This window comes from Podarcis raffonei, chromosome 6, assembly GCF_027172205.1.
Source record: "Podarcis raffonei isolate rPodRaf1 chromosome 6, rPodRaf1.pri, whole genome shotgun sequence".
In the NCBI taxonomy this organism is placed as follows: Eukaryota; Metazoa; Chordata; class Lepidosauria; order Squamata; family Lacertidae; genus Podarcis; species Podarcis raffonei.
The window spans coordinates 48,958,354-48,984,749 of record NC_070607.1 but is presented as its reverse complement, the minus strand read 5'-3'; the positions used below and the strand labels follow the sequence as shown (position 1 = coordinate 48,984,749).

The window sequence follows — 26,396 nt, the reverse complement described above, 5'->3', positions numbered from 1 at the left end:
GGGAATAGTGGGAGGAAAGCCCTGTTGCAAAGGCCTTCAACTGATGGGGTTTGTTAGGTAAATCCTGCCCCCCGATATTTGGGCAATCTTCAGTGGTTCCAAGATGATTGGTGACTTGGAAGCATTTATTCTCCATGACATTTTGGTGCCATTCCACTGGTTTGGTTCAATAGACAATATTATATTCATTTAACAGCGTTCTCTGCTTTTTGATTTCAACCATTTTGCTAGGAATGTCAAGTTTCTTTGAGAGGACAGGAAAGTTTACCCAGTGTTGAGAGTGTCCAGGGGGCATGAGGAGACATAATTTTTCCTTGTACATAGTAACTCCCTAGGGAACAAAGGCTGCTGGTGTATCACAGGGTCCAATCACAAGAGTTCAGGTTGCCTTTTGTGGTTTTTTGTGGGGTGGGTTGAATTGACTGGCTTATTTCTTTTAAAAAAAAACACCTTCATGATTATAGTGTCAATAGTTGTATAGTGTATAGTTGTCCTGTACCATTGGGTTAATTGATTTGGAGGGTTGAGGATTTGATGAAATTCTCCAACACTTTTGTTTATTTAGAAACTCAGGGATGGGGAACCTGTAGCCCTCTAGATGTTTTTGGACTCCAGCTCCCAATAGCCCCAGCCAGCATGGCTAATGGTCAAGGATAATAGCTGTTTTAGTCTAGGAAAACCAGGAAGGCCTCAGGTTCATACTCTGCCCTCCGTTAGGTAGACTAAGTACAGATTATCTCCTGTTTTGGCCCATTGTCTGCATGAAGAAAGAGGTTTTCTGAGGAGAGCATGAGCTGGGACCTAATTTTTCAAAGTAGATGTGAATCCATACCTTCTCCTTCAGGATTTTCTTTTCAAACAAAAATACAGGAAAACAGACTCCATGCAGGAATAAGGGAACCCAGAGTCCATTGGCCACATTTGAATGGGCCCAGTTAACATTTCGATCACAATCCACAGGTTGAAGAACACTGCTCATTAGTCAAGAGGTTATGTGACCTCAAATTGTTATTCTTTTGATTCAGAAAGGTGCAAATTGTAAGCACTAAAACAATGGACCTTTCATATTTTCTGGTGGCAGACAATCTGCAACAAAGAAAAGACTTAATCTTCCTGTCCCTCAATCTATCATCCATCCATCCCTTCTTCTTGTTTCCTCTTCACCCTCAAATCCATTTTTTACCCACTCTCAAAAAGATGGTTGTGGTGTCATTGGGGTGACCCACCTTTGATCAAATCTGAGTCCAGCTTTGAGCACAATCTACCAGCCAACAACCAAACACTAATGCTGGTAGGAAGGAGGAAGATGGGCATTTAAAGCTGACAAGATTTCTAATTCTAAACCTTCTGCTCCCATTCCTCCCCCTCCATCCCATCTATGTGCCTGATAATTCTGACGCAGCCTAAATGGAGAAGCAGTTGCCATTCCACCTTGGTGAAATGAGAAACACAAATGAAGTGCAGTTTGGTGCTAGAGCAGGGGCTTGACTCACTGATACAGTGTTTAACATGCTGCCGAGGTATTTAGAATAGAACCGCTTGCTACAATTTTAAGAAGACAGTTTATTCATCTAAACGGCAAGCGTATGTAGAAGAGGGTCTGAGATTGACATCTTTGGGATTAGTTTAGCCCTGCATTTTTTCTGGAGGTCGTTGTCATGGTGCTCAGGAGGTTTGTCGAATAAATGGGGCCAGCGTTCTTCTTGGGACCACATGCTAAAAACTAATACATAACGTTTAATTTACTGTCTCCGTAGCTAGCCCAGCCATTTTTCAGATAATAATATTGGATTAGAGCGACTTGCAAGGGTGGATGGGAGTGGGCAGGCAGGCATGTGGGGGCTGATGAGGAGCAATGAGAGTCGTTGTTGAGGTTCCTTGAAGCAGAGTCGATGGCTTGTGCACTTTTATTTCTTCACAGAAGCAAATTGAAAAGGGAAGTATCTTTAACTCCTGCGATCAGGTTGTTACATGCAATCTGAGAAAGAAGGCAAGGGTTTACATTGCAACCAGAGCCCTCCCTGATGTCAAAATGTTGTATCTAGCCTATTATGATATGGGGAGAAGGATCCCATCCTTTTGCTATCTTGGCCCTTTCTGATACAAAAGATGGTCACATTTTTGCAAGGTGGGTACTTCTCTGAAAATTGTTTCTTGCTGCAGTTAGAAGACCAGGGTATTTGTTCCTCAAATGGTTGGTTCGTGTAAGATTTTATAAACATTGTTTTATTTGCCTATTTATTTAATAAACTTACACCCCTCTTTTTCAAATAAATTATAATAAACTACATGATCACAAAACACAAGGAAACATCAGTTAAAACAGCAAAACAGTAACAGTTTTCACCCCCTGCCAAAGTGACCACTCCATTATCTCAAAAGACAGGGGCTTTCAGCTGTCACAAACTTATTTGGGTTTAAAGTGTCTGTGTATATGACTAATCTGAGCTGAAGTTGAATCAGTCAAGATTATAAATCCAAACCCAACTATAAGGCTGTGGTAAGTTTAGTGAGGAGTTGTTGGTTAGTTTTTGCACGTTACGCACCAGCCCAGAGAAGTTAATGTAATTGGGTTGGCAAATTTCCTAGAAAATAGGCTAATAGCCATTGACATGCAAATATATGGACACTTTAAGTTGTTCACTACTTAGCTGAGCTTATTTTACAGAGCTCAGATGGTTTGGAGTGGGTGGGCACCTTGCCTTGGGTCACCGCTGGGGATGGGGGATAATCCAGTGGTAACAGAGAAGTGGGTGATATGAGGCTAGGCTGGTTCAGAAAGGCTTTGCTTTTTTAAAAAAATAGTGGCCTGAATAGAGTTACTTAGAGAGTTATCAGCTAGATTAATGGGAAAAAGAAGAAGACTATTTCAAGTATAACAAGCAGCCTTGTAAATCACAAAAAAATGGAAGTCAAATGAGATAACCTGTTTGTTTGCTTGTTTGTTTGTTTGTTTGTTTGTTTGTTTGTGGGACAATTCTTTGCTCTCCTAAAGGGCAGCTGAGGAACTATAAGATTGGTAGAAGGGCCACAATGCTAACAGAGAGGGAGTCCAGCTGCCCAACTGACCACCAGTGAGTCAGAAAGCTGACAGTCCCACTGACAGTGTTTTGTGAATGATGAAGACCAAAGCAGGACGTGATCAAAGGTAGCAGGGGAGGGTGTAGATCCACAGGATACTAAGCTCCATCATTATCTTGACATATCCCCCTCCAAAGAAAGGAAGAAAGGAAGAAAGAAAGGAAGGAAGGAAGAAAGAAAGAAAGAAAGAAAGAAAGAAAGAAAGAAAGAGTTCCTGAAACGTCCTGGAACTAAAATTGTGGTTAATGAGGGGGGAAGAAGAGTGAAAAAAGAAAAAGCTATCTCCTGTTGCTGAGCATGTGCACTTCACCTGCTCACCTGCTGTTTGTCAGTGACCACTGATTTTTTGGGGGGGGGGGCTGCACTCCACCTGAAAATGAGAACATTTGCACAAATGACAAAGTATATGCAAATCTATGCAAATGGTGGAGAGCCCAGAAAATCCTGTTAGCATCCCTGTTCTCAGTAAATGAACCTCCTTAAAATATTTTCAAAGCGCTCTATCATTTCCCATAAATCTTTTTTGTGCATGGAATTTATACCTCTGCCATTGCTCTGAAGTTTGCACAGTACTGATAACCTTCACAGTTTCAAGTACACTGCTGACCATTTTGCCTGCATAGCTTGAAATAAAGGAAATTCTGTGTTATTTGGGATATTTCTGAGATTAACAGTATAGGAAATCCTGTACTGTAACAGTATAGGAAATCCTATACTGTAATTAGAAAAAGGTTTAATAATATACTAATATTTGTAATTACTGAATGGATCTGTGCAGTTGAATAGTGTTTGGCACCAAATGCTTCTCCCCACTGATTCTGCATTACTGCTTTTATGTCTTTTTGTTTGAGTACATTTTCTGAGAGATTTTCATGCACATTAAAAGTTAGGAGGTGCAACTGAGGTGCTTTTGCTTGTATCCCTGTTTAAACCCTCAGATAGTATTTAAATGGCTAAGAACATGCAAATAAAAAAGTTTTCTTTAACAAAAGCAATATTTGGCATGGGCTTCTTAGGGAGCCTCATATGTGGTCATTTGACCAAGGCACTGCTCACCTTTATCCTATGCATTTTTGGTGGCATCTTTCTTGTCCAGGTGCAGAGATAGTATTGCACATTCTTTTATAATCCCAGATGATGTATACTTTACCTGTATGTATAATTATGTAGTTTCCCAATGTGTATGCCAGTGATACTGGAGTGGAGATGATGGGGGAACATTATTTCATACAGTGCCTTTCACTTAACCCAAAAATTCCAAGTTGCTGTCTTTACTTTTTCCAAATCATCTCTCTTTCCCTAATGGGCAGTAGTTCCTGCAAGATGTAGTTGTGTACTGGTGTTTCTATGTCATGACTGCCAGTGTTGTTCTTCAGTGATGTATTTCCATGTGAGAGATACAAAGCTAAATAATACAGCTACTTCTGCCACTAACACAAACTTAGGAGCACAATGGAGGACAGAGGAGGGGCAATGTTCATGTATCCATTCCTAAACATAGGCACTGTATGCAAGTCACCACACATGAGGCCCAGAAATGATATTCTTGTTTGTCCCATACTGGGTGACAGGTTTGGCATGAGGTGAATATTTAGCTCTCTGAATGACTTCCTGCATCATTCTCAAAAGCCATCTCAAGAGTTATCACACCACATGTCCATCTAACTTAGAACATGTCCCTCTCTATAGCTGGTTGTTGGTGATCATGTTTTCTTAATTAGCATTTTTTACTATTACATATCACACATCCTTCTACGCTGCCTCTTGAGAACAAGGAACCCTTTGCATTGTTAACTGCTTCTCCCTTTCCCCACTTCTTCCACAGTCAATTTTGTTGTCAGCCTCAATCAAGCGAGAAGGAGACTCTCCAACAGCATCACCTCACTCCTCAGATGATATCCATCACTCAGACAGATACCAGGTGAGAGAGCAACCAGGAGGACTCAGCTGATGACTGGAAACCTGGAGTTACTAAGTGCCACTACTAGTTCTTTCAGTGCTGCCATTCAAGTCCTTAACTTTTTAGCCTTTTATGTTTTTCAGGGATTATAATATCCCACTTGTTTAATGCATATGTCCTTGCATCTGGGAAATCTTGCGAAAAAAAGTACTATGGTATACAAACGTTAAATAATACCCTTAACAGGTTTGCACCCAGTATAGCTTTCTGGTTCCTAATACTTCTTGGTGCATCATGGCATAAAATACAGTTGTTAAGTATATAATAATGATAATGATAATGATAATATTTATACCCCACCCATCTCTATTTATACCCCACCCACTCTGGGCGGTTTACAGCATATCTAAAAACATAAAATCTCCCAGTACAGAGCTGCCTTCAGATGTCTTCTAAAAGTTGTCTTCTAAAAGTTATCTCCTTGACATCTGAAGGGAGGGCACTCCGCAGGGAGAGTGCCACTACTGAGAAGGCCCTCTTCCTGGTAAAGGTAAAGGGACCCCTGACCATTAGGTCCAGTCGTGACTGACTCTGGGGTTGCGCGCTCATCTCGCTCTATAGGCCGAGGGAGCTGGCGTTTGTCCGCAGACAGCTTCCGGGTCATGTGGCCAGCATGACTAAGCCGCTTCTGGCGAACCAGAGCCGCGCACAGAAACACCGTTTACCTTCCCGCCGGAGCAGTCCCTATTTATCTACTTGCACTTTGACGTGCTTTCGAACTGCTAGGTTGGCGGGACCTCTGCCTGGTACCCTGTAACTATTATTGAATAATGTTAGTTTTAATTTTGATATTACTGTATTTTGTAAATGGATGGAAAATAGGACTAAGCATAATGCCCCAATTAGCCAGAAACAAGTCACCACCAGTGGGACTCCATTCTGAAAATCATGTAAATGGAATTTGCAGGTGTAAAAAGTGTTGTAGCCTTGTCAATTTTATCGGTCAGTAAGTTTTGTATAGTTTATTAAGGTGTGAAGACAAAGGTTATCTGCTGTAGTATGTCCAAAGCCAACACAAAGGTTATCTGCTGTACTGTGTCCAAAGCCAATAGAAGGTCACTGTACAATTACAGTTCCTATTAGAGTCTGAAATATGCGCGCGCGCACACACACACACACACACACACACACACATATTATGGGGTGCTGCCCATCATCTCTATGGGTATATGGGCTGTACTACTAGTTGGAATGCAGCCACTGCATAACTGCTAATGAATCAGTAGTGGTCTGAGGCTGGGATGAACGTTTGTGTCTATTGTATGACTAATATATCTAGCATTATATGTCTTTTCTTAATTGTTAGTAACTCCGGCCATAGTCATGGTTTATATAGTTCAGACTCTGCCAGAGATATGAAGTGCTCACACTCTATACTTTCTGCTAGTTCACGCTCTCAAAAATGAATCAACACTGTTCTGAATATTGTCAAATACAGATAAACATTGCTAATAGTATTATTCTGTATGCAGTAAGTGATCCCAGTTTGCATTTGATGGCTTTACTTTTCACAACAGGCACTTCACAGAGACTCATAAATTCTTGATGGAGAGGCAAATGGGAATTATAGTTTGCTTTTATAGGGTAGAAGACTGGAGGATGATCCTTTTTTGTATTTTTTACTGCTCTAGAATTTGCAGGCCAGAGTAGTACAAAGCAACTCCAGCGAATAACTAGAATATGACTAGGGAAATACACAGGCTTCAGAGATAAATCTCCTCTGGGAGCTAATCCAATGGGCTTTATGCAAATAAAATAAAATAAAATTCTCCCCTTGATTCCAAGAGCTGCAAGCTGAGCTTTTCACGTGCTGGATGTGTGCCCTGATTATATATTTCTTTAAAACTGCAGTGCTGGTAATTTTGCATTGCAAGTTCTTTTTGGCATTTATGATCTGCTAGGAAATATACTGTATATATTAGTGAGAGATTGGGAAGCAAACTTTTGCTTATGAGGTTGTTCTGAAGGAAATTTCACAAAGTTTGCACTGATAAGCTCTGTTGGTGGCTTAGCAAGGACAGAAACAGTTCACCATTTAGCCCATAGTGATCACATGAAAACTTAACCTGATGCACCTGCAATTACATGGGGGAGCTCTCTGTGATAAAGCAAATATTTCCACATCCCTGCTACCAGTGATATGTAGAGAACGTATATTTTATGTGGATAAATGGTGCAGTCAGCTGCCATGAAGTTACAAAAGGTAGGTGCAGATTACCATTTACTATGTAATTGCCACTTGCAAACACTACAGCATGCATGTGTTTGCAGGTGGCAATTACATAGTAAATGGTAATCTGCACCTACCTTTTGTAAAGCATCAACAGAGCTGTCCTGTCCAAGCTTTCTAAAATTCCTTACAAAATAACCACATGAACCACAGCCATACATTTAGAGCTGTCAGAACTGGGCCATGGGTTGTGGTCTGCAGTTGGGAACATTGACTCAGGATCCAAGGGAAGTGAGGATTCAGGGTCAGAGAATAAAGACTGAATAGCAATTAGTACCAGAGGTGAAATCAGAAGACAGGACTCAGGAACATAGAGTAATCAGGATCAGCAGACAAAAAACCAACGCAGAGCCAGTAGGAGTCAGGACCATAGTAAAATCAGGATCAGAGGGTAAACCAGAAGGCAGAACTAGGATACCTCCACATGACCTGTTTATTGAACATTCATCCTTGTTTTACTCTAAGGTGCTACTGGAAGGATTTTTTTTTATTTTGTTTCATCCTGGTTTGTTTGCATTGTTATATGGCTTCCTGTCAATCATTTCCAACACTTTCTAGTGTATTGCCTCATCACTTTTCGCACCACCAAAAGTCCTTTTTCTAAAGTGGGGTTGTTGTGCAAGAGCACCAGAATGCTTTAATCTACTTTAATTGTGCAAACCTAAATTAGCTGGTATGCAATTGAATCTTTCCCGCAAAATAGTAACAGTCTGGAATGGATCTTAGTAGAACAAGCAAAGTTCTACTGAGACAAGAAGCCCTCTTGTTTTCCTTCCTGTCCAGGCTTTAATAGTCATTCTGGAAGGTACCTGCCCAAGAAGTTGTAGTGATTTTGCTTGCCACATGGGGTAATTAATGGTCAACAGTTCCTGAAATATGTATTTAGATCTAGTTGGATACAAATGTAATATGGTAAAGCAAGGGAAAATTCAGTAGGAACAGAATTAGGAAGTGAAGCATTATTATAAGAGCTGAAAGCTTGATCAGAAAACTAGGATCTAGTCCAAGTTATAATTTGGCAGCCAAAATTAGTTGCTAGCTCTCTCCTACTTGGCTGTTTGGCACCTATCCTGCATTTTTCTGTGTTCTCATAGAAAAGGGGAGAAATGTTTTAAGTTAACAGTGTTGTCCCACATGCATTTGATTTAAACTAGAGTTATAGAAAGGCTACTACAAATATTGTTGTGGAATTATGGTATAAAGAAAAAGAACAGATTATGTTGCAATTGAAACTGTCCCCTCTGCATTTGCAGCTCAGGCCCAGAAGCCTTGAATTGTTTTCAGAGAGAGCAAGTGAAACTGACAGGAAGTTGTTGGTTTTTTTGAGTGATCATGTTGAGTGAAATAGCAACGGCAGGATGGTTGAGGAAAAGAGGTGAAAGGAAGCAGAAATGTAGGTAGGTAGGTAAATGAGAGGTTTGAAGTTGCTCTGGCTGCATTAATCTGACATCTCTTGAGTAACACAAGGAGAACAGTATTGCTTTTTGAAAATGGAATTTTTATACTGTGTCCTTTCTTCCCAGCTTTCTGCATAAGAATAGGATTAATGACATGACTGTTTCTTGACAAAAAGAAAGAACTGTTCCAGTTAAAGAGTATGTTAGCATTCTAACACAGAGAATCAATTTAGGTCAGGTCCTATAAAATATTGGAGCACTCCTATCTCTCCTTGTAATAAATGTGAAATGAGGATGCTAAGCACTAGACAGAGTCAGGTTCCAATATTCCAGACCAGGGTTTGGATAGTAAGTAGAGTGGAGCTGCTTGGTAAAAGTGCAATTTGCCTGAAGAAAAATCCATTAAAAATACGATTTCACCCTCTCTCTAGGCAGTCAAACTGAGAGGAGGAGCCAATCTCATTCAGCCCAGGTACATTCTGCCTTTGGCAGAATCAGTAGGCTATAGCTCCTTCTGTAAATGTGCCGGCCCATGTTCCCTCCACCTTCCATAGATATTGCCAGCATGTACAGTACTAATCAGGCCATTAAAATATGCTTACATTATCCAGTTTATTACAGAGATTTGTTTTTGCTTTGCACAAGTACACACAATGCCTTTGTTGGTTGCTGGCTGGCTTTATACGGGCTGATCTTGTCTTCCAAAGAGTCATAATAAGCACATCCTTTGAAGATGTGCTTAAACAGTAGAGTGAAGGAATTCCCAATGGTACTCCCTAAACTCCAAGATACGTTACAGTATTTTGCACCCAGAAATATAAAGACTAGTATATTGTGATGTGCTGCATTCTTGCACGAGTCACTGAGGGATAGTCCATTGGCAACTCAAGTGCATCAGATAATGTGGATAAAGCTTCTAAAGAAGAGGCTCAGTGTACTAGAACGAAGCTGCCAGCCGAGACTTCACTTGAAACAATTGCCCTCCTCCTCTCTCCTCAAAACCTCAATAATATGTATTTTACTACTTGTTTTAGCTTACAAACTAATGTCTTAACATCTGTGAAATATAAAGTATTTCATTCATATATCAGTTTGTGACAGATGCAAGGCATTCGCTGTTTCTTAAAATCAGTGCAGACTTAGCATACAGAGGTGCTAATTAGGAATATAAATAGACAGCAGACAGTTGAGATTGCCCAAAATACTTGATTTTTCTCTCCCCCCCCTTCAAAATCATACTGTCTACTTCTGTGCATATTGACCTAAGATATCTTATCTGCAATTGACCGCAGTGAATTATAATGAATATAAATGGGAACAGACTACAATAAAAAATTAGTAATCTCTCATTTAAGACTGTACAGCTAGTGTCCCCACCTTGTAGGGGAGCTGTGCAAGAGATATCAAAATGAGTTAAAAAGTATAAAATAGCAGAGATCAGAAGGGTGCAGACCTATCCCAAATTTCATCCCTTAAGTTATGTATTTACTGAAAAGAAACATGGAAAAGCCCGGTATATTGAAATAATTCAAAAGCTTAGGAAAAAAGCATTTCGAGAGGCTTACAGTTTTTAAAGGTGTTTTTTTTTTAAAGCAATTTAGGCCTCAGGATTGCAACACTGTCACACATGTTTGCCTTTAAACACTTGGATAGTCTTTGATGGCTTCAGCAGGATTGCTAATAGGATCAAAGTGAATCACTTCCCTTAAGTGTTTGCAGGATGTGGACCCTAGCTGGCAGGATAAAGGCCATTTTATAGATTTATCATTCTTGCAATCACTGACTGTGACTTTAGAGTCATAAAAGAATAAAATAATGACTGCCTTGTCCAATAACATGTTGTATTTGGTAAGGTTTTATCTTCATTTCATCCCTATAGAGAACTTCAGCTCATCACTGCCTTTTGACAGGAAAAGGGAGGAATGCTTATGTTTCTAGGAGTCTACAAGACCTGCACACACCACTTTTTGTTAGCCCTTTTTATTATACATGCACACAGCAGATAAAATACTAAGTATTTCACATAGCTTAATAAAAAGCCAGACTTTCCACACATGCCAAGAACAATTTACTGGATGTGATTCTAGCAACGTCCAGTGATACCTATAGCAATTTTTTAGAAAAGAGGTGCCTCTCTCAATGGAGACATCAATTTATCAAGAGGGGTACCTTTATACAGTTGCAGCTTGTGTGCAAGTGTGCACTGCTGGGTTGTTGGTTTCCTCTGCTTAGCCTCACAACTATTATTGCTGAGGGTTCTTAAGGTTCAAAGTTACGGAGCTGCTTATACCTGGGAAGTTACTTTATTGGTGCAGGGCACCCAAAAAGGTAGCTTGTCTTCTACAGAAAGTTGGAGTGGGTTCCTGCACTTTTTGTAATAGAAATAAGCCATGCTTTTTCCCCCTAAAAAAATGTTTAGGGGTACTCTCATTTTCCTACTCATATTGAAATACTGACCCTCAATAAGGCCAAACTTAGATTCACAAAATGTTTAGGGGTATGCGAACCCCTGCATCCCCCCAGAAGAAAAGCACTTGGATATAAGCTTGAACTGTCTGTTTACAACGGTGGCAATATCGGGGCTGCTAATTGCAAAGTGATCTATCCAAATTTTGTTAGCTTGAGCGGCTAGCTTGCCATTTTCCTGCTCATTTCTCAAAGTCTCGGCAAGTTAAATTTCTGCTTGGGGAGCAGACTGCATCTTGTCAGTAGTTGTACAGGAATGCATGTACACGTATAAACACTTAAGACACAGGGAGGCAGCCTTGATGTGACGACAGGGGTGTTGCACGCATTTAGCAGTGTCCCTGTTTCCTTCGCCGACTTGCCGGAGGATTTGCTTGCGTAAAAGAATGTACCTTCCGTGCTTCTCTTCAAAACACAGACGTCCGCTACGGGGGCAGATTTTGGGGGAGATGCCGAGCGACGAGAGAGGAAGTGCTGCTTTGTGCCGGGGACGTTTATAGCCCAGCGTGGGGATTTGGGGAGTGAGCAGTTGCGTCTCGGGAATCCGACTCCTCGTGGTGTTAGAGGAGGGGTTGAGGGAGATCGCATCAAGCCGGATGGTATTTGCGGCGCGAAGAAGGAAGCGTGGTAGCAAAAGCAAAAGTCCCGAGTCCCAGACCGCTCTTTGCCGCCCCGTTGCCATGAGAACAGCTTCCTCCCCCTGAACTCTCACCCCGCGCAGGCCGCGGAGACGCCTGGTCACATGATCGGAGCTAACATGGCGGCGGCCGCTGTTATGGGGAGCTGATTGCAGGTGCCGGGGCCATTGCCTGCATCCGCCCTCATCCCCGGCCATGCAGAGCGAGAGAAGGGAACCCGGTGGTCGAGAAGAGGTGCGAGCGGGGCGCGTCTGAGAGGCCGGAGTGTCTCTGGGGCCGGAGCCGCTAGGGCAGGAGATGGGGCTTGTTTACATCCGAACGGGGGTTGGGCCATCATCCCTGAGGTGGGAGGGGTCTGCTTATATCCATATCCGTAAACTTGGAGGGTGCAATTTTTTTCATTTAAGGACGAGGCATACCCTCCTCCCATCTTCGGGGCCGTGCAGAACGGCTTTGTTTATCTAAGGATGACACGGGTCCCTGGAGGGGAAAGACCAGGAGGAGGTTGTTTATCTTTGGTATCTAGGAACTAAGAGCAATACAGGTATACTTGTCCATTTGTAAGGAGATTAATTTATAGCTAAGCCAAAGCTAGACAGCATTCTGCAGGCTGCTTTTCCCCATACAGTAGTCTTGTAGGCTGAGGAATTAGGGAGTGGGGAAGTGGTATGGAACCTTGCAAGCAGTTGGGATGAACGGGGCGTCTACATTTGGGGTGCTGTGGATATCTATATTTGGACAACAGCCAAATCAGAGGAAATGTGGGTGTATTTGTGTTTGAAGAAGTTATCTGGGGAAGATTAAATTGTGGCATTGGTTTGAATTGGTAAATGGAGGCAACGCCCAAAAGGGAAGTTTGTCAGGTAGATGAGAGTGCTGTGGTGGATTTTTCTAATCTAATTCCCCCATACACTTCCCAAGACTGCTTCTCAGAATGGGGTAAATAACACTGTGGTTTTCTCACCAGCAAGTTCCTAATGCTTTTTTGCTCCTGATCTTCTCTTAACAGACATTCTTGCGAGTGAGGGCAAACAGACAGACCCGGCTGAATGGTGAGTGCAGCAGAAATCCTGTACCATTTTCCCCCTTGTTCCAAGATGAAGACTTTCATTATCTGGGCCTAACAAGTATAATGCTTCCTTTCTTTACAAGATTCCTGAACTAAATATGCCCCAAAGGGTTAAAGCTTCAAATCAATCATTTATATTCCTAACACGTTTTGTCCCTCTCTGAACCCTGTCTTAAGTTGCTGCCCCTGGGTTACATTTATGTAGGCCTCCCAATGACATTGCTTTTCAGGCAGCTTGCAAACATAAAATATAATGCGGTAAAACAACAATTGCAGGAAATTATTGTCAGCAAAGGTAAGAGAGAATCATTTACTCAACATTATTAAAAACACACCATGTGGAAGCAGTAGATTACAGTTCAAAACTTTAAAGAATCACAGATCTGAAAATGCTTGGGAGAATTATTTTTTTAAAGTATTTTACTTGGCATTGAAATGGCCATAAAGAGGTGGGAAGCAGGCCTCTCTGAGGAGGGTGTGCCACAATTGGGGTACCACCACTTCTTGTTAAATGGCCTGGTTGATATTGCAAAGGAGAAATTATCAATGCCAAGTAGAAGAATTATTTTACTGCTTGCCGTTTTAGAAATAATGATTTTCTTATGGGTGTAATGAGATTAGTCTTTTTTTCCCAATGGCATTGTTTTCACTTGCTTACCTGCTATAATCTTCAGCTGTCAACAATACCTGCTTACAGCTAAAAAATACATACAACTATAATTCCTGTTTGTTTCATTTATTACAACTTTTTTTTTAATTCCACCTTTCTTTCAACACCCTCCCCCAATGCTGTTTTGAAACAATGTGCAGGATAAAGGCCTTTAATATCTCACCTGGTTATATGGACCTGATACCTCAGTAATTTGCAACTTGGAGCTGAACCTAACTATTACTACTGTGTATGTAATAGCAGATTCCATAATTTTTGGTCTTAGGATAGACCTGCCTTCAGAGAAGTAATTAATGCAAGATGTATTTTGTAATTTTTATCCAATAGTACGTAAAACACAGTGTATTGTCACTAAGCAGGAATAATTTTTCAAATATTTTATATAGTGACCCTTTATTTTAATTGATTCTACTTCCACTGCCAGTGAACAGAAAAACGTACTTTTATCATCTTTAATTTGGTCAAGAGTAAAGATTATGAAAATTCATCCCTGAAAAGTTAAGAGCAACTTTATTTTTTTTTAAAGATATTTATTGAGTTTTTCCACCTTTATACATTAAAAAATCAAAAAGAAAAAACAAAAAAGTTAAAAACACATAAAGTTTACAATCCTTATTTTCAATAACATATTTCCCTGACTTCCCCACACCTCCCCTTCTTATATTCCAATTCAAATTGTTAATTCAACAAGTTCTTGTCCCCAATTTTTGACCTTTTAATATTTAATTCATTTTTTTTAAAAAAAACCAATTTTAACTTATAAACATCAGTATTTAAACATCAGTGCTCATTCTTAAAACTTTTTTCTAAAGTCGACCCAAATTCCCTTCCACGAATTCCCCAATTTTCATACTAATAACAAACAAAATAAAAAAAAACAGATTATTATTCTGCACCCTTTGGATTCCCAAACCCCACCCCACCCCTTTCCCGGTTTCAATCCCCAACAAATGTCCACCAGTCTTAGTCTACTATCAGCCTGGAGACCTCACGTCCGAGGCTCTCAATTCTCTCTCAATTCCTCTCTGCCGGTTTTTTTTGGTAGTCCTTAATATTAAACACCAGATCTCGGAGAAGCTCTGTCCCGATAGGGTCCATATTTCTTCCAGCCAGACCTCCATACTTAAAAGTGGAGCCTGAATCTTGTTTCTTACTCCTTTTAAGTCCAAATGTCCCAAAAGCTCCAACTTTCACCTTAATCAAATTTGTAATCCATAGGTCTTCAGATCTCCACATAAGGAGATCTCTCCATTCTTCAATCTTCAATTCAAAACAGATTTTCATCATCCAGTACTTATTTTCCTTTGTAGCCATCATGTCAGGCCTCTGGCTCTCCTTTGTCATCTGCAACATTACATCTCCTCCTTCCTTTTCCTCAGAAACAACATATATCTCTTTCTCCACACTCTCAAATCTTTCAAGTTTCTCTTCTTGTCCAGCTGCATGGACTTCATGAGTCAAGTCCTTATCAAATTCAATGGATTTGTTTACTGTTAAGTCCAGAGTTGCAACATTTGTAGCCAAAACATCAATTTGGCCTTGTAACTTTCCCAAGAGAAGAAACACTCTGTCCAATTTAGCTTGAATTTTTCCTCCTTCAGCCATTCTTGTAATGTCCCAAAATCCCCTCTAGAGGGATTTTGGTTACTTTATCTTCCTTCCAGTTCAAATCCAAAAATCAAGTTAGTTTGTATCAGTTCTTCCTTGTTTTCAACAAAATATAACCAAATTGTAGCAAATATATCCAGCATAGCAGAAACAAAGTTCTCTTTTTCCTTCTTGACAGCTAATTTGACAGCTGTCAAACTCTTCTATATCTCCTCAACAGGCTCTCTCGCGGATCACTCCCGGGTCCGGGGGGGTGGCACTTCAGCTCTCAAAATTAGCTCTTATCCTCCAGTGAAATTACTTATACTGCCAAATCGTGAAATTAATGTCTTTTACCCAATAAAGAAGAAGAAATTCTCTCGACCTTAGTTAGCTAGTCCTTGCTTTAGATTATTTATAAGACGGGGAGGCGGACTTCCTGTTTGCGCCTTCCCCGATCGTGCCTAATTAAAAAAATTTTTTTTCTTTACAAATCCAATTTCCGTATTACTCACGGGTTGTTGTTTTTAGAGTCCAATTGTTCACAAGAAGAAGTCAGCGCTCTCTGACCATGGCATGCGGCTTCACTCCGCAGGAGAAGCAGTCGACTCTCAGCACCGCGCCGCTCACCCCGTTCCGAAGCCTTTAAAAAGGCTCCTTCGCGGGTCGGGGGGGCGCAAATGGTGCCCGAGTCACCAAGTTCACAGGCTTCAGCGCCTGTGATTTCTGAGGGTCCCCACGTCGCCGCAGCGGCAAGACCCAGATCCTGCGGAGCCGATTCCCTCCGGAGCTCGGAGGGAATCCGCCATTAGCCGATGGCGCTAACCCGGAAGTCTCAAGAGCAACTTTAAATTATCCTGACAGCGCAAGAGGAAATTTTCCTTGAATTCTTGAATGCCAGCAAGATTCAGAGCTGTAACATACTATGTTGGATAAAAGGAGAGAGCTCTTAAATTAATGAGGACTGTGCACTATGTAGTGAATACACGTGATCTGACTTTCACATACACAACTACAGTATATTTCTGCTACTGAATAATTCTGGGATATGATTAATGAATACAATTGCAGTATTCTATTGATCATCTTGCAAACATTCCTTAGGGCACTTGCAGCTATTACTGGAAATGATTATTGCAGAAATGCTAATATTTTTCAAAAGAACATGATCATTTTTGAAAGCAGACCTAGGTTTTGCCAAATATATTGTATGTTGGCTGTATTTGGACATAATGCTAAACCAGCATTCCCCAACTGGTTGCCTCCAAATGCTTTCAACTTCATTTCCCATCTTCCCCAACCACTGAGTACACTGGCTGGGGTTAATGGGAGTTGGCATTCAAATTTTTTTGGAGAGCATCAGATTGGAGAAGGCTGTGCTAAACCATGGTCTTGCATTATAAGAACAAACCTCCATAAACCTTGGGCCAATATACCCAACCCTCCCCTCTGGCTTGGCTGTAACAGGAAGATCATCAGCAGTTTAACATGTTGTGTAAACCGTAAGCTGTCATTAGTTTTAACTGTGGTTGGCTTAAATAAATTATCATCACAGACTTACGATATGAAGTTGTCTTGTTTCCACTAACTATAGTTTGACCTAGTTCAGAGGACACAGCAATCTACAATGCATCTAAAACCAGCATTGAAAGTTTCCAAACTCTTTTGCATGGCTGTGGTAGTGATAGGGGCATGAGTCCTGGGCAACCTGTTGTTCGTTCTCACAATGCTAAAGTGTGGTTTAATATTGCATCTAAACCATTTCATTGTCTCTGTGTTAGATCATTGTGAGTGTTTGGTGTCCCAGCATAAACACATCACTTGCTCTTCCTCATAATCTTTACTAACTGCTGTGTTGTGTTAGTTGTATATCTTATGGTATTTGAAGAGCAGCTAAAGTTATAGGATAGTTGGGAGTCTAAAAGCAGCAAGGAAAAGACTGGAGCTTGGGTCTTAAGTTCTACAGTGCTTTGATTTTGCTTTGATTTGTTAAGTCACATAACATACAAGATTCACATTCCTCTTTCAGTCCCCCACCCCACCTTTTCTATGTACATGAACACCATTACAATTTCATTCTTTGGAATACTGTTATTAGTCAAGCAGAACTAGCCCAGCCATAAGCTTAAGTAACAAGAATAATTATCTGCCTAGGATTAGCAATATATGAGTAGTTCAGAATCCTTCAGTTGGAGATTGCTTTACACTTGCTAAACAACTTAATCAACTCTTGTATTTTTGTTCATCCTTCCTTCAGGTTATTTTTAGTCTAGATTGGCACTTTTTGTAGACATAGGCAGTTCATTTATCTTTTTACTTTGGGGTTCCACTGAACTCTTGGGATAGAAATCTGTCATTGAGACTGTATTTTGCCACACCACTGTTTCCAAAGTCTCTCTCTCTTTGTAGTCTTTTACAAGGACTTGGTCAAGATGTCTTTGAAGATCCAGGTGTGGTAAAATTCTCTTTGCAGATCCTCCCCTTCAACTAACTCATTTTTTTGGAAAATCAGTAACACTTCCAGCAACACAGAGGTTATTGTAAAGAGAATAGAAATCAACTGATCTCTGCTGAGTGGAGGAAGTGAGTAGATTAGCTTGCTATTCCTCTCTCTATACTTTATGTGAATGGGCTAATGTCTGTACCTTGGAGAGTGCTGTTGCAAACTCATTCCCATGGAGACACTATAGAACAGAGTATTGGATTAGATGGGCTTTTGGCCTGATCCAGGAGGACTGTTATTATGGTTTCAGCTGATGGTCTAAAGCTGATGGAAGGCACTCTGCATCACTGAAGTCACCTGAGCCTCAAGGGACAGCAAAGGATCCAGAAGCACCACCAAGATGTATCCGCTCCTTGAGAGGGGGTATAACTCCATCAAGAGCAGGCAGCCTCCCTTTCATCTAGTCTAAGGAACTACCCACTAACAATGCCTCTGCCTTATCTGGATTGAGGTTCAGTTTATTGGCTCTCACCCAGTCTATTACTGAGGCAAGACAAGTCCAGCACATCCACTGCCACACCTGCAGATGTAAAGGAGCAGCAGAGCTGTAAGTCATCATCAGATTGCTGATAATGTACTTCAAAACTCTGGATAACCCCAGTCAGCAGTTTCATGCAGATGTTAAAAAGCATAGGGGATAAAATTGAACCCTGAGGAACCCCACACTGAGGGCTCCACATTGCTAGAGAGCACTTCCTAAGCATCACCCTCTGGAAACAACCATCCAAGTAGGACCAGAACCACCGCAAATTGGTGCTGCCCACCCCTATCTCGGACAGCTGCTCTAAAAGGATACTCTGTGTGATGGTATCAAAAGAAGCTGAGAGATCAAGAAGAATTAACAGGAACACATTTCCCCTGCTTTCCTCCTGACAGAGATAATCATTCAGTATGACCAAAGCAGTTTCTGTGCCAAAACTGGACCTAACCATCAGTTGAAATGGCTCTAGAAAATCAGGTGAATAGGAGGCTTTGCCTGTACTGGATATTGCATAAGATAAAATTTACTTTTATGTTTCTTTTGTTTGTTTCTACTCTCTATTCCATGACTTGGTCAAAGGCCTTAGAAGGTCCTTTATGAGAAGCCATGTTAGAAGAGTGCTAGTTTTTTGGTGGTTTTTTAAAAAAAGTGGGATGCAAATCTAAAAGCTTACGCAGATCACAACAGCTGACTCTCTTCATTTTCCTGTGCCTCAAATAATTTAGCAAATAGTGATAGCTGCAAAAGGTGCACCACCTCTTTTATCAGCAGAATTAGAGGTGTTGAAAAGATATGTCTTTGAAAAATCTTTGACCTTGATATTGCTTTCCACTTTGAGTAGTTGCATGGAAAGATGGGGGTAGTAAATTACACATACCAAGGGGTGCAACAGCAGATCTTTAAGGATGGGCAGCTTCACATGAGACAGTCCTTCATGTAGCTTGGTTTCAAGCCGTTTAAAGTTTTATAGGTAACAACCAGCACTTTGAATTATGTTCTGAAATGGATTGGAAATTAATGTTGCTGATGGAATAAAAGGTTCACATGATCCCATCACTTTGAAGTGATGAAGAACTAATGTGATCATTCCTCAGATACAATCATGTACACTCTACCAAACATAGGACCTTCATTTTTACTTCATGTAAATAAACACTAGTTTGCCCAGTAACTCTCAAACCTTGCTTCAAGCTATCAGTCATGAACATTTCAGTTTGTTTTTGTGTTTGACTTGGTCTAATCCCACCTGTTCTGAAGCAGAGCAGAACAATGCTGGAAAGGAAAAAAGACAATTTTGTCCAGTGCTCAGATCCCTATATTCCCATAATTAATCATATAAATTGTCAAGGCTACTTGTCACTAAAAAAAAAAAAAATTTCTTATAGACTCTTTAAAAAAAAACAGCCTCTAGAGTTAAAAAAGAAAAGGAAGAATGGAAGAAAGCATGCAAAATGTATATAATGTGGGGGGAAAATGCAAGGCCTAGTTATAAGAATGCCCAAATAGTGTATATATCACTCTATTAATTAGTTGTAAAGTAACATGTTTTAGTGGTCACATTTGCACCAAGTTTTAGAAAATATATGAAGAACTATTAATGAGGAAAAAGATACTAAAATTAATTATTTGGCATTTTTAAATGATTAAATTAAAAAAATGGCATTTTAAATTATTTAAATCAATTCACCCTGACTAAAGTATGTCTTAATATCCAGAAATCCTAATGCATCTCACAACAAACTGTTCAGGTATCTTGTTAGACCTCGTATCAGCACTGTACTTGGGACATGCATCCAGTCTTGTACAGCACAAGAAACTGAAAAGGAGAGGACTTGAACCAGTAATGATTGGCAAGCAGTCAGGACTGAGTGAGGAATCCGCCGGCATTGCATCTTTAGCAGCAGCAGGCAGATGGAATCTGCTCTAGAAGCTTCAAGATGAATAAATGGATAGAATAAACAAGTTAGGAGGCTAGAAGGGATATTGACTGGGCCTCTTTAGCACAACTGGGTGCCTAGGATAGGTGGGGCACAGAGTTCAAGCTTGGGTTTTTGTGCATAAATGGCAGACAAAACATGGATCAAGCATATACAAGATAGGTATGTAAGATAACTCAGTATGAATTCCATGCTTCCACCCAGCAGCTGAGCTCAGCTTCAGAAGAGTTCCAGGGATCTGCTGCACTGTACACATGGAGGCATGGCAAGATAAAGGCAGGGGATTTGTGAGAAAATGAAGCAGAATAAGAAAAGACTTCAGAAAAGGAGGAGTGCTCCCATGCCCAGTAAGAATCATGAGAAGCCTACTTGTTTCCTAGAAAGACCTGTCAATCAGGAGCATAACACATGATAAACTCCCTTAATAGAGCAAGAAAACAAGAGCCTGATAAACATGTCAGTAACATAAAACATGTCAGTAACATAAAAGATCGAACTAAGCATTAGTTCTTCTCTCTATGAGAGCCAGTGTGCTATAGTGGTTAAGAGTGGTAGACTCGTAATCTGGGGAACCGGGTTCGCGTCTCCGCTCCTCCACATGCAGCTGCTGGGTGACCTTGGGCTAGTCACACTTCTCTGAAGTCTCTCAGCCCCACTCACCTCACAGAGTGTTTGTTGTGGGGGAGGAAGGGAAAGGAGAATGTTAGCCACTTTGAGACTCCTTCGGGTAGAGATAAAGCGGGATATCAAATCCAAACTCCTCCTCCTCTTCTTCTTCTTCTTCTTCTTCTTCTTCTTCTTCTTCTTCTATCTGCAATACCTCAAGGACCACTTCTCTCCATATGAACTTACTTGGACCCTGAGATCATTTTCTGAGGCCCTTCTTCATGTGCCTCCTCCACAAGAGGTCTGAAGGGTGGCAACATGAGAATGGGCCTTTTCTGCAGTGGCTCCCCATTTGTGGAATGCTTTCCTCAGGCTAGCACCTTCATTATACACTTTTAGGAGCCAGGTGAAAATGTCCCTCTTTAACCAGGCCTTTGGCTGATTGACATCTGATGCTCTTTAAAAGTGTGTTTTGGAAGTGGGGATTGTTGAGGAGTTTGTGTTTTTATTATGTATTTAGTGTCTTTTATGTTGTGAACTGCCCTGAGATCTACAGGTATAGGGTGGTATACATTTTATAAATAAATAAATAAATTGGATCAACAAAATAGAGGCTGTCACAGATGAGTGCTCAATGTGGAAGGGCAGGTCTCCCTCTGTATTTTAGGGTCCAGGCATAACAGTGCAGCTGAAGTAACTTTCTGCTGCAACTCAAGGGCCAAAGTTAGTGTAGTCCAGGGTGAGCCAACGGCCATAATGAAGAGGGAAATTTGGCAAGATAGATTGCTTGACATTATGGACACGCTGGTGCACTGGCATCATTACTGTAATATAAGTGGCCTCCTTGCATCCTGGGTGAGAACTGGAATAAAGAAGCTTTTTTAAGAAGAGGTCCGCACTTAAATGAGGGACATTTAAGTGAAAGTCTTTTTTTCATGCTGTTTTATATTCAGATTTTTTTTTTAAAAAAGCCCTGTGACTTAAGGGTAAGGAAAAATCAACCCAGCCCCCCTCTTTGCTCCTGCGACAGGAATACAGGGGAGAAGGATTAGCGAGCTAATTAGAAATGATTGCATCTATCAGCACTAATTAACAATACTGTGGTCTCACTTGTGTGTTCTTTTGAGCTGTTCTCCTTCGGGACAGCTCAGCAGTTGCCCCCCTTCCTCTGGGGCTCCTCCATCCCTCCTACGTTGATTAGAAGTGATAGTTGAGCTCTATAGTAGCAATTGGAAATTCTGTTCAGTGGCTTTCAAACAGCCCCCGTTTTTTCTCTCTCACACTCCAGATCCACCTCTGCCTGTATCAAGCTACTGCAAAAGGTGTTGGAACAGAAACTTTTTGTTAGCTCTTCTTCACTCCATTTACACTTTTGTTCATGCTGCTCTTACTTTGTGAGCAAAGCAATTTTTCTTTGCCCAGTGTCTCATGGGTCTCTAAGGTGGACTGTGTTGCTTAGAGCCCCTAATGCTCTTATTTGCTGGATGTTGTTGAAAAGTTTGCCAGCTGAGGCACAAAAATCCTTTGCATTAGTACTGTGTGTGTCATGATAGCACACAAGCAATGATGGCAGAAAAATCTGCTGACGTATAACCGGTTCAAAAAGATTAAGGATCAGTATAATGACAGGTCTAAAAGTTTTGCAAGAGCACTTAAAATTCAAGTTTAGTTTTTCATTAAGTGGACTTTTAAGTTTATAGAAATGATTATTCATGGACCCTGAGTTTTTATGAAGTGGTTTTCAAGTTCTGTTTCCGTTATTCTCACACCAGACTTATGGAATAAGTTACATTATGTCCATAGGGTTTGCAGTAAAATGTTTTACAAATCATGCCACTGGGAGTCAACAGGGAATGTTGCCCCAGCTGCTCCTTGAGGGCAATGAGAAATATTTCTGAAATCCAGGTGGTTTGAACCATGCCTCATACATATTGAGGATCTGAGCGAGTATGACATCGGAGGGGAGTCGTTATTGGCTCTGGATTTGGTAGTTGAGACCCACAAATGCAAGTCAGGTGGGTAAGACATACAGATTTAGGACAGATTTGCAAATCATATTCCTTGGGTGAATTAGGATTACCTTCACTTGCCAAAGTGAGAGAGCCCTGTGTGCAGCTTCTTGTGGGAGGGCTCTTGCTTCCACCTTGGAGAAAATGGGAAAGAAAAGTCCAAGAAAGCAACCTCTCTAACAGAGACCTGCCGAAGATGGAGCTGCAGTCAGGAGATAGTGCCTGAAACTGTTTCCTCTTCCTCGTTTCCCAGAAGTGTGAGAGAAATAGTTAGGTGTGCCCCATCCAGAATGGACTATCTCTCTTCAGAAGGCTGCATCAACTCTTCTCATTCCTGTACTCATTCCCACATGCCAGAAAGGAGCTTTGTTATTCTAAACACAGTGCGTTAGCTGTTTAGACTTGCCCTCTTTTGTCTTCCTTTCCCTGCTGGAGAAGGGGGGACAGAAACTTTGAGTCCTCTTAGCTCCACTTCAAGTATGATGGAGTTGGCTTTTTTGTTTCTTGAGAGAGTGTTTTAGTTCTAAGTATAGGAGGGAGAAAGTGGGCAGGTGCCCGTTAGCACTACACTGTATAAACAGCCTAGTGATAATGGTAGCTGCACCTCTCTGCCCTGTGTTCTTCAGGTGGGGAGAGGAGCTCTAGAGTAGTTGGAGTGAGGATAGTGGGGATGGCTCAGGCAAATGGATTGCAGGTGGATGTCTGATCCTCCTCTGCTGATTAACTAGCCTGTATTGCCAGCCCAAAGTGCTTGAATTTGCTTATATGTTAACTCCAGAGAAAAAGGCCCCAAACTGAAAAAAAATTAATACCTTTATTGAGTCAACATTGGTCTGGTTAAAAGCTTTTGCTGGGTTCCTGTATTGCCTCCTTGGATTATGACTAAAAGCCTACCCTGCTTATGGCATTTGTCTTACTTTCCAGTGCCTCCCTTAATTTAGTTTTTGGCTCCTTTCTTCCCACTTGGTGTGTGCAGCATCTCGTTCTCGCAGTGCAGTTGCAATACATTACAATTTCTGCAGCAAACTGGCAGGCTCATAATGTCAATAATTGTTACTGCATTAAGTGACTTCTCTGTCATGTCATCTCTTGTTACTACACAGAATATCCTTGGGCTCTTATTTTGGTCTCTGTCAGAATTCTGACCTTCCCTTATTAAGTTGTTCATTTCCCCTGTCTGTGATTGAAATATCTGATAATATTTGCTTAAAGCCACCTCTCTTAATGATCAATGTTGTTTTAATGCAAATTTTTCAGATGTTTTGTCCACATTTAATGAGGGTTCAAATTAATCAGCAGTTTGGTAAAGAAAAAAGTTCACCAGAGGGGCATGTCTCTTGAGCCTACAATAGAATTTTCTCCCCAAAAAGCAAACTTCAAGCCCCATAATTGGAATTACTTGTATATATTCTGCATTGCTTCTGCTTGTAGTCATTTTGGGATGAGGTGTAGGAGATTAGGGATAGAATCTGAAATTGTAGGATTGAGCAAAGAGTACAAATAGGGATAGAGGGACATGGTGCTGTTCTAAGTGAAATCTTCTGAGCACAATTAAGTCCAGTATAGTCCTGCTGTGATTTCTAAATATTTACTGGAAACTGCCTGTGTGCGTTTGGGTCTTTTCTCCATATTTCAAAGCCTGCTTACCTTTTAAGCAGAAGCTCTCTTTCATAATTATAGAAATCATTTTGACAGAAACCCTTCTTTCTGACATCTTCACAGCTGTGCAGATTACTAGGCTCTTGGGGCTTCCCATTTATACTGATTGGTGTCTTTTCTTAGAGCAAGCTTCAAGTAGTCATGTTAGTCTGCAGAAGTGTTTTGTGGCATCTTTTATAGCAGTTTGAAAACTGTTCTCTAGTCAGTATATTGTAAAACACAACTATTGAATAAGTCTGATTAGGAACAACGGAGGCAAAAATAAAATTGATGACTTATCCTAGGGTGGATTCAGGAGGCGAATAGGACCCAACTAGTATCTTCATCCCGACAGTGTGGGTTTTGCATTTGCAGGAGATGCTGAACATGAAAATAGTGGTTCTTAGGCTTTCCCAGGGGAGGAACAGTATTATAAAGATAATGGAATCAGATATGCCCTTTTGAGGGCAAGGCACTTGGTTTGTGTTTGACTTAATTTCTACTGTGCCGTGAGGATGGTCGCTGTTTTTGTTCACTAGGGGGGCATTTGGTTAAATTCATTAAAGGTTCTGTAACTGCACAAGATGAAACTTGAGCACAGCTCCTCAAGATGAAGCAGGTGGAGTGTGGTGGGGAGGAAACCACTGAGGCTCGGTGGAGGAAAGAGCAAATGTTTGCCTTGAAACCTTGCATCTATATCACACTCACTCTTTGTAGCTTTCAGTTATGCATATTGTTTAATACCTACAAAGCACCTGCAGTTTTAAAGTTCCCTATATATCTTAAATTAAGCTCACAGATTCACAGTCTTAATAGACATAATACAAAAGAAAAAAGAAGGGAGAAGCAAGTGAGCATTGGAGCAGCAGGTCCTTTATTGGCCAATGGATGGGGCCAAGTTGGTCTCCCCATTGCCAGTGTTCTTTCTGAAAGGCATGAGATGAAGCCTCACAGGGGCTCTAGGCTTCCTGGCTGACATCAGAAACTAGTATGTTCTTCCCTTTGGTTCCTCAGTCACTGGGCAACTATATAACCCATTGTGTTTTTCTTTTCTCTCTGCTTTCCTCGCATAGCTCGGATTGGAAAAATGAAACGGAGGAAGCAAGACGAAGGACAGGTATGTCCCCTCTGCAGCCAACCTCTCTCAGGATCCGAGGAGGAGAGGAGTAGGCATGTCGAACAATGCCTTGCAAAGGTAGAAGCACTGAGGGAACCCTACTGCCTCTCTCTCATTTCTTCCTACCCTCTGCTACTCCTGTGATCTGGGTAGAAACCAAATTTGCAGATTGAAGTCCACATGGCCATGTAGATCTGTACTTGAGTTCTATCTTGAAGTTTGGAGTTCTGTCTTGAAGTCTGGATTTGGCAATCTCATTACCCTAAAGACAGTTTTCCTAACCTTTCAAATGAGAAGGGATAGCAGGTGCCATTTTTGACTGTTAACTAGGAGACCGCCTGGCTTACTGCTAGACTTTGGTTATATCAGACAACTCTGGTTTAACCAAAATCCGGCAAAGCTCAGAGATGGACATAGATTGGAGAGAAGATGGTTATCAGAAAGTTTCTAATAGACAGTAGTTTTTCTCCCTCATATAATAACTAGAATCCTCAGTCATCCTATGAAAGTGAATATGATGCAGCACATAGTTAATCTGCAGAATTCTCTGCCACAGGATCTAATGATAGCCATCAACTTGGATGGCTTTAATTTTTTTTTTTTTATAAATTTTTTTTTATTGCTTTTTTCCAGAATCTAAATCCATCATCAATAACACAACAAAAGCGGTTTTACAGAAAGAAAAAGAAATTAAACAAGAAAAAATTCATTTTTCGAAGTCTTTTTTTTTTTTTTTCATCATCCACTGGACTTCCCCATCTCCTCCATCCCTGCATTCTTTATAATAAATATAAACAGCAAATTAATACCTTGTTTCCTGTGTTTTTGTATTTTCATCTAATTATTCACTCTGAAATTAAAACTTTTCTCAATCATTAACTTTGTTTCTATCAACTCCGAATTTCAATACTGAAGCAAATTTACCTCAAACCTTAGCAAATTTTTAACATTCATATATCTTATAATGTTTTTGTAAATAGTCCTTAAATTTTTCCCAATCCTCTTCC

At 40.8% G+C, this 26,396-nt stretch overlaps 1 protein-coding gene across 6 annotated transcripts in view; it reads left to right on the top strand.

The window, feature by feature from the left end:
* The window catches only part of RNF220 (ring finger protein 220), a 331,499-nt gene that overhangs the window by 236,585 nt on the left and 68,518 nt on the right, over positions 1-26,396 (top strand). For 4 of the 6 annotated variants that reach the window (XM_053392649.1, XM_053392648.1, XM_053392651.1 and 1 more), the window contains 3 exons: positions 4,907-5,002; positions 12,782-12,824; positions 25,346-25,467. In XM_053392649.1, coding sequence (XP_053248624.1) covers positions 4,907-5,002; positions 12,782-12,824; positions 25,346-25,467 — 261 coding nt within the window. Of the gene's footprint in view, positions 1-4,906; positions 5,003-11,777; positions 12,007-12,781; positions 12,825-25,345; positions 25,468-26,396 lie in introns of those variants that run through there. The other 2 variants (XM_053392650.1, XM_053392653.1) reach the window with 2 other exon arrangements.